This window comes from Rhincodon typus, chromosome 16, assembly GCF_021869965.1.
Source record: "Rhincodon typus isolate 14 chromosome 16, sRhiTyp1.1, whole genome shotgun sequence".
Classification (NCBI taxonomy): Eukaryota; Metazoa; Chordata; class Chondrichthyes; order Orectolobiformes; family Rhincodontidae; genus Rhincodon; species Rhincodon typus.
This window is the reverse complement of record NC_063347.1, coordinates 2,127,244-2,135,605: the sequence shown is the minus strand read 5'-3', so window position 1 is coordinate 2,135,605 and position 8,362 is coordinate 2,127,244. Positions and strand designations below refer to the sequence as shown.

General features: G+C 45.8%; 2 protein-coding genes across 3 annotated transcripts in view; one reads left to right on the top strand and one right to left on the bottom strand.

Moving 5' to 3' along the window:
* si:dkey-202e22.2 (netrin-4) overlaps window positions 1-4,602 on the bottom strand; it is a 34,222-nt gene extending 29,620 nt beyond the window's left edge. Inside the window, exons 1-2 of one of the 2 annotated variants that reach the window (XM_048606625.1) lie at window positions 4,098-4,602; window positions 103-644 (exon numbers count right to left, since the gene is read on the bottom strand). In XM_048606625.1, the coding sequence (XP_048462582.1) occupies window positions 103-644; window positions 4,098-4,164 (609 nt within the window). In that variant the 5' untranslated portion in view covers window positions 4,165-4,602. The remainder of the gene's footprint in view (window positions 1-102; window positions 645-4,097) is intronic. The other variant, XM_048606626.1, reaches the window with a different exon arrangement.
* Window positions 4,603-6,801: 2,199 nt separating this feature from the next.
* The window catches only part of uroc1 (urocanate hydratase 1), a 69,212-nt gene continuing 67,651 nt past the window's right edge, over window positions 6,802-8,362 (top strand). Inside the window, exon 1 of the mRNA XM_048606661.1 lies at window positions 6,802-6,968. Within this exon, the coding sequence (XP_048462618.1) occupies window positions 6,840-6,968 (129 nt within the window). The 5' untranslated portion in view covers window positions 6,802-6,839. The remainder of the gene's footprint in view (window positions 6,969-8,362) is intronic.

The window sequence follows — 8,362 nt, the reverse complement described above, 5'->3', positions numbered from 1 at the left end:
GACAGTGCGGCGCTCCCTCAGCACTGACCCTCCGACAGTGCGGCACTTATTCATTCAGGTAAACCCAGTGAGGGTGACCTGTCAGTTTTGAGAAGGTCTTACCTCGCCGTTGGAGCAGGGCAGTGGGTCGGAGTATCTGGAGGTGCAGAGTGAGCTCTGCAGCTCAGAGTCATCCACCATCCCGAACGTCTCTGTACAATTCCTGGCAAAATACTTGTAGGGCCTCCAGCTGTGCCCGAAGTCCTGGGAGCGTTCCAGTATCATGGCTGCTGGTCTGGGTGACTTGAAGACCAGGATGACATGCGTCAAGTAGAATTCCGTTTCCAGATCCAGTCGGATCTCTTCCCTGGGCACACCTTGGGTAGACTGCCACCAGCTATCCCGTTGACGGAAGGAGTTGCCAGTCATGTCTGAGGCCTGGTGGGAATATCCTGGCTGCTTGGAATTGCACTTGGAGCAGGTTGTGTGTCTGCAGCTGGAGCCGAGGTCCCTGGGACCCTCACTGTTGAGGAAGGAGCAGTATAACTCTGTGGCATGTTCGCCACATGTGGTTAGGGTCTGCACTGACCTCCCAACTGCCAGGTTCCCAACTGAAGGATTGCAGGGCTGTCCAATACATCGCGATGCTTCTGACTTCTGCCTGTCTGACATCGAGGAGAAAGGAAAGTTACTGATGTAGAGAGCCTGTTACCTTTAACTTTCTGCATTTTTAATTGTGGACTGAAATAAGAACATAACTCTTTTAAAACAGAGTAGTGCTGCATGTTTTTAAAGCAAGTGACCTGGCCCTCAGAGTGAAGCAGTGGCTGATATGTCGTTTGCAGATGAACTGGAGCCCAAGGGTTTGCACAAATGGAGTTTTGGGTATTACAAGCAGCTGTTTGGTCAGTGGATTAGTTACCAGCTAATCAAATGACTTCTGAGGAAGGGTCACCGGACCCGAAACGTTAACTCTGTTTTCTCCTTCACAGATGCTGCCAGACCTGCTGGGCTTTTCCAGCAGCTTTGTTTTTGTTCCTGATTTACAGCATCCGCAGTTCTTTTCGGTTTTTATCAAACGACTTCCGCCTGGCAACAACTACATGATTGGCTCTCAGGTAGCTGAACAGCTAGGGGCTGTGAACCACAGTGAGAGAGAGAACCTTCAGACCTCCAGCAGCCCAGGAGCTCTCTCTGTTCACTGCGGTAAAAGCCACTTCAAGCTTGAAAAAAAAGTTTATTATTCTTCCAGTTTACAATTCCCCTTTGACTGGATAAAATTGCATCTCAGCCAAGACTGGGTGACTTTAACCTTCACGTAGATTGGGAAAATCAAATTAGCAGAAATAGCCATAAGGACGAATTCACAGAGTGTATTTGGCACAGTTGCCAAGAACAGTATGTTGTGTATTGCACCAGGGATTAGGCTACTTAAGACTTGGTACCGTATAATGAGGCAGGTTTAATAACCTATCTCAGACTAAAAGATTCCCTCAGAAACAGTGGCTACAACATGGTAAAATTTAGCATTCAGTTTTTGAGGGAAGAACCTGGGTCAGAAACGATTGTGCTAAACTTAAATAAGGAAAATTACAATGGAAGGAGGGCAGTGTTGGCTGGAGTGGACTTAAGCAGCAAAATTTATATTAATAATATTAAAGATTAACATCCTGCTTTTCTTTTTACAATCAAAACAACATTTCATGATTTACTCTGTTCGACAGTATAAATACTATCAAGTAGCTTAGGGGGCTTATAGATTAGTAAAATTGTCATTGTCCCAGAGGACCGCTCTCCCATCAGACAGAAACGACTGGGGGTGGTTTAACCAGAGGGTCACTACGCCTCAGGCAAGGGGAGAGGTGGAGAAGGAGAGTCCTTCATGGTAACCTCAGCCAGTGTAGAAATGGAACCCACACTGTTGGCATCACACTGCATCACAAACCAGCCATCCAGCCAACTGAGCTAACCAACTCCCATAGTGTCTTTTTATTCATATATATCTGTCTCAGTCTTTCTGTCTTCATCTCCCTCTTTCCCTCTCTCATGTCTCTGTATTTTTCTACTGTTGAACCTTTTTCACTCTGTGCTGTGGTTCAGAAAGTCTCTTTTTCCTTTTGGAATTTGTTATTTCTGAATTCCTCTCTTTCTCTCTGGGATTCTCTTCTTATGAGCTCCTCAATCTGTTTCTTTTCTCCTCTTCCTATGAAAACATCTGTCTGTCTGTCTGTCTGTCTCTCTCTCTGCCTGCACACTGTTCCTATTCTGCCCCTCAGTATATTTACATTCTAATTTCTCTCTATCCTTTTAGAAAGCAGATCCCTGGCAAATGCAGAGGGCAGTCAATGAGGAGTTTAAACAGATCATCAAGCCTTTTTCAAATCAAACTTCAGGCTTGGGAATCACAATGGCATTTTAATAACCTGTCAATAAATGATTATGGTTAAATTTCACTTTAATTTGCCTTTTCTGAGGATGAAAGACTCACACTCAATGTGAGAGTAAACCTCTTAATTTGTGCCAGTGGTCACAGAGCCACAAAGGGATCAGATTATTGTGCAGTGTCTGATCAACAACTCATACTAAAACCCAGAATATTTAACCCAGCTCCATCCCACATAATCTCAAACCACATCTGACATCCTCTCATTAATAATGATCTTACTGCTTACACAATCACATATACACAAATGGATTTGGAGAATTCTATGATAAACGCATGTTCATACAAAAGTATGCAAATATAAGTGAAACATTTTTGCCATGTTTAAACAAGGATGTGGACATTAAATAAGGGAAAGTAGTTTACAATGTTAGCAGGAATAGTGTAACCAAATCCAAGCATATTTACTGACAATCACAGATTGTCTATTTGATAGCAATAGATACACAACATATTATTGTATACTTGGACAATGGAAAGATATAAACCTTCTCGGAGAGATGTGGAACAGTGCTGATTATGAAGTTATCACTTTAGATCCTTATTTACAATGTGGGTTGTACAGTATTGGCTATCACACTCCTCATGGGAGCTGGAGAATCAGGGGCTCAAAAAATTGGGATTTGGGAGCTGGGACAATCCAGGGAGCCTGGGAGTAAATAAACAGGATGTCGAGAGTGGGTAATGCACCGAGGTAAATATTGGAAATGAACAAAGGCACAGGTTTTAAAACATTCTCACCATGAAGACAGTGAAGTTGAATGGTGCATTCCTGCACTGTCCCTCCCCGAGCTGGGAGTTCAGCAATTTCAGTGATTGATGGATTGGGCAAACAACAAAGAATCTTTAAATTAATTATAGATTTAGTCTGGGAGATAGTGAGGCAGGAAATATTGAAATGCAAATTTTAATGGAAAGGCACTTCTGACAGATAATTGGGAGAGAGCTTGTAACATCAGACAGACAGACAGACAGACAATGAGAGAGAGAGAGACAGATAATTAGACAGATATACAGACAGACAGAGACAGTTAGACAGACAGAGAGACAGACCCTAGACAGACAGAGAGCTAAATAAATAGATAGAGAAGCTGACAGACATATAGATTGACAGACGGTGAGAAAGATAGATACAGGGAGACAGGCAGACAAAAAGATTGACAGACAGTGAGATAGAAAGATAGATATAGAGAGACAGACAGCTGGGTAGACATCGGGGTAGTTAGATCGACAGACAGCTTTACAGGCTGGAAGCTAGATAGACAAAGATAGTTAATAGAGAGATTGACAGACAGTGAGATAAATAGAGAGATAGACAGACAGGGAGCTAGATAGACAGAAAGACATACAAAGTTCGATAGACAGACAGGAGAATTAGATAGGCAGAGACCTATACAGACAGAGGGAGATAGACAGTGAGGCAGACAGACGGAGAGCTAGAGAGACAGATAGATAACATAATGAGAAACAGACGGAGCTAAATTGATAGAGAAGTGGATAAATAGGGATATAGAGAAAGATGGACAGATAAAGAGAGCTGGACAGACAGAGGTGGATGGGCAGGCAGACAGTGACAGATGCAGATACACACATAAAGACAGGCAAGGAGAGAGATAGACGCGCAAGCTGAGATGAAAATGCAGCCTGAACGGAGCTAGCACTCTGCCTGTCTTACCTGCTCCTCCTGAGCTGCAGGCGATACATCCCAGGAGCAAGAACAGACTAACAGCTCCAGTCTGCATGACAGTTCGGTCTGGTTCCCAATTCCTGTTTCCCTCTGCCGGCGCTCAGCTCTCCCCTCTCTCTAACCCTGCCTCCGGACCAGCCTCGCCAGCTTGCATTCTCTAATCTTTCAGTTTTACCAAATGAAATTTGGGAATTGCAAAAGGGTAGTGGGGGGGTAGAAAAAGCTCTAAAAATCCACTAGAGGATGAGATTTCGAACACAGTTTAATAAATACGCATTAAAAAATTAAATTCAAAAATCTCAGGTAAGAAAAATAAATCTGATGGTTAAATTGCCCATTTAATATAGCTCCATTGTGTTTTTCTGCAGATGATATTAAGTATACAGCAGTTAACCCTGTCCTATTACAGTGAGTGGAATTCCCAAGTTACTGAGCTTGTCTCAGCTTCTGTATCTTTCCATGTGTCAGTTACCCTCCTGGGTCATGTGTGTCTGTTGCTATTTCATGAAATGGATACAGTAAACCCGGAAGTGGCACGTGGGCAGCAGGCCCCGCCCCAATTAGTGACGTCTTTCCCAAAATGATCCAATCAGGGAAGAGGTGATTTCCCACCCTTCACTTGCACCCAGTCCACACCACAATTGTACCAGGTTTTGGAGAAATTCACCAAAGATCCTCAGGCAGCACCTTCCAAACCCACGATCACTTCCATCTAGAAGGACAAGGGCGGCAGGTACACGGGAACACCATCCCCCTGCAAGTTCCCCTCCAAGACATTCACCATCCTGACTTTGAAATATATCGCCGTTCCTTCACTGTCACTGGGTCAAAATCCTGGAATTCCCTCCCTAATGGCATTGTGAGTCAACCCACAGCAGGTGGTTTGCAGCAGTTCAAGAAGGCAGCTCACCCCCACCTTCTCAAGGGGGCAACTAGGGATGGGCAATAAATGCTGGGCCCAGCCAATGACACCCATACCCCATGAGTGAATAACACAAAACCATCTATTGTTTCCCTTAGAGCAAAGAAAATCGAGGCGGAGGTTTGCTAAAATGTTCAAAATCAATGAGGGCCTTGCTGAAGTGGTTAGAGAGAAATGGTTCCCCGTGGCAGGGGTTGGGGAGCCAGAGGACACAGATTGCAGAGAATCAGCAAAAGAGGCAAAGGCAACAACAGAAAAGGAGGTTTTTCAAGCAGTGGTTGTTGTGAATGGGAACTGAAAGGCGATAGAAGTGGTTTCAGCGAGCAATTAGGTGAATATATGAAGGAGCACAACTTGCAGGGCTACAGGGAAGGAGCAGGGCAGTAGGCCTAACTGGATAGCTTTTCTGAAAGAGTCAGTACAGGCATGATGGGTCAGAAGGCCATAATGGATTCACTCAGTGAAACCAGATGTTAGTGGTGTGGAGGTAATGTTACTGCAATCCAGAGGCTTGCAGCTAATGCTTTGGGTCCATAGGTTCAAATCCCAGCCTAGTGAATATCACCTAAAGATTTGGACTCTCAATTCTGACCACGGAGATGGTAATAACTGAGAAAAGGACTCTCTCCATGTTGGAACTTTTCTCTGACATCTGTGTGTTGACATCTTGTGCAATCAAGATTTCAGTTTGACAGCTAGCAGTAAACGGTTTGAGTTCAAGTGAATGTTCCAGGTAGACATTTATAAACAGAGTAAGTCTTCACCAGCACACACCAGCAGTCCTGCATTCACATCCCACTCTCAGAGCCCTATCCTCCCTGCGTATCCACCATTTGATGTAAAGGTGCTGGCTATCACAGCGAAGGGAGGTGCCAACCCCCTGCAATCTCCTCACCCAGTTTACCGATTCTCACTGCTGAGTGCAGAGAGCGAGGGTCAGCTGGATATTGTACCGACCGAGCATCACAAATGCACTCAGGGGATGGTCCAAACCCTGATTAACGTCTTGGTGCAGGATCTTCAATCTCAACTGTTTTCACCCGAGGATGCTGCCAAGACTCAGGACGTTCCAATGATAGAATCACAGAGCAGTTGACAGTGCAGCATTCCTTCAGCACTGACCCTCTGACAGTGTGGCACTCCTTCAGTACTGACCCTCCGACAGTGCGACAATCCCTCAGCACTGACCCTCCGACAGTGCGGCACTCCCTCAGCACTGACCCTCTGACAGTGTGGCACTCCCTCAGCACTGACCTTCCGACAGTGCTGCACTCCCTCAGTACTGACCCTCTGACAGTGCGGCACTCCCTCAGTACTGACCCTCCGACAGTGCGGCACTCCCTCAGCACTGACCCTCTGACAGTGCTGCACTGCACCGGGAGTGTGAGTCTAGATTATGAGCTCACATCTCTGGTGTGAGAATTGAACCGAGAACCTGCTGGCTCCAGCTGGGACTGACCCAGAGACTGATTAAACCTGATCTGAAATGGAGGAATTGATGTTTGGAGCTGACATGCGCTGGTCCCTGATGCCCCTGACCCCCATTAACGTTTGAATGTCCAGCAAAATGGTTAATATTTATTGAAATGTAGAAGAACAGATATTTGCAGAGAGATTGTGTGTCCATCAATATGTTAATAATTTATTTTTGGGGAATGATTACTGTCCAATGACAGAGGGAGAAGTCTGATAGGTTGGGTTCTGGGAGGATCTCCGTTATGCTTTGAAGCAATATCTGTCTGCTCTGTGGCCCGACCTGTCACCAGCAGCGTCTCTCCGAGAGTCAGCACAGTCCCCCGTCTGCAGGAATGAACCCACTGCTGGTTGAGTTGTGCTCTGGGCTTCCTTTGAAACCTCTGCCCCCCAAAAGAGGGAGAGACACCAGCCTGCCTCATGCTCCTGTTCGCACTCCCAACCTAACAACCAACGATGAAAAGGTATTTGATGGGTTTTGAGAACGTTTGATGCCGTGCGACATATCGTCGTGGTGGGGGTGTGATGGGGACTTCTGGCATTTGAGCCCCCTTAATCAAGTGATCATTAACTCCCCTGTTTGAAAGAAAGCTGTTTGACTGTTGGGAAGCAATTCTTCACATGGATGGGAGACCGAATCTGGGACTTGCTCCCCTCCAAAATGCTGCAGATGCTGGACATCTGTAGGCCATTTCATGATCAATAGATATTTGTTGGGGAGGGGTATTTTAGGAGGGGTATGGAGAAAATGTAAGGAAGTTGAGTTTTCTCAAATTCTTTCATGGGATGTGAGCATCACAGTTAGAGACAGCATTTATTGTCCATCCCTAGTTGCCCTGGAAATGCTGGTGGTAGGCGTCCTCTTGAAGCAGTAACAGAATCATAGATAAAAACCGAAAGAACTGCAGGTGCTGTAAATCAGAAACGAAAACACAAGTTGCTGGAAAAACTCAGCAGGTCTGGCAGCATCTGTGAAGAAAAATCAGAGTGAACGTTTCAGGTCCAATGACCCTTCGTCAGAACTGATGGTAGCTAGGAAAATGTCGCTTTATATGCAGAAGATAGGGTGGGAGGACGGGATAAGGAGTAAACAATAGGTGGAGACAGAGCCCAAAGAGAGAGAAGAGCAGTTGGATAGACAAAGGAGTGGATAACAATCTGGCTGGGAGGGTGAGTAGTTGTTAATGGGGACTGTTAATGACTAGTAATAGGTAGTGTGTAATGGCAGGCTATGTGATAACAAGGCCTGGTGTGTTGGATAGGGGGCTGGGACATGGGAGAGTTTAGGCCCTAAAATTATAGAACTCGATGTTAAGCCTGGAGAGCTGCAGGGTCCCCAAGTGGAAAATAAGGTGCTGTTCTTCCAGCTTTCCTTCCAAAAAACCACACATGACAGTCCATACAGACGCATTCTTTCAGCCTGCTCCTGCCCCACAGAACTCATCTCTTCCAACTTTGACTCAGTCTTCTCTCCCCTAACCCAATCCCAGCCCACGTACATCTGTGATTCCTTTGATGCTTTACACCAGTTTCAAAATTTCCAGTTTGCAGGCTCCAGCCACCTCCTCCTTACCATGGATATGCAATCCCTTTACACGCCCATACCCTACCAGGATGGCCTTGGGGCTCTTCACTTCTTGGAACGAAGGCCTGAACCGTCCCCACCCACCAGTACTCTCCTCCGCTTAGCCAAGCTTGTCCTCACCCTCAACAACTTCTCTTTTAACTCCGAGACAGTAGGAACTGCAGATGCTGGAAAATCTGAGATAACAGGGTGTAGAGCTGGATGAACACAGCAGGCCAAGCAGCATCATAGGAGCAGGAAGGCTGACGTTTCAGGCCTAGACCCTTCATCAGC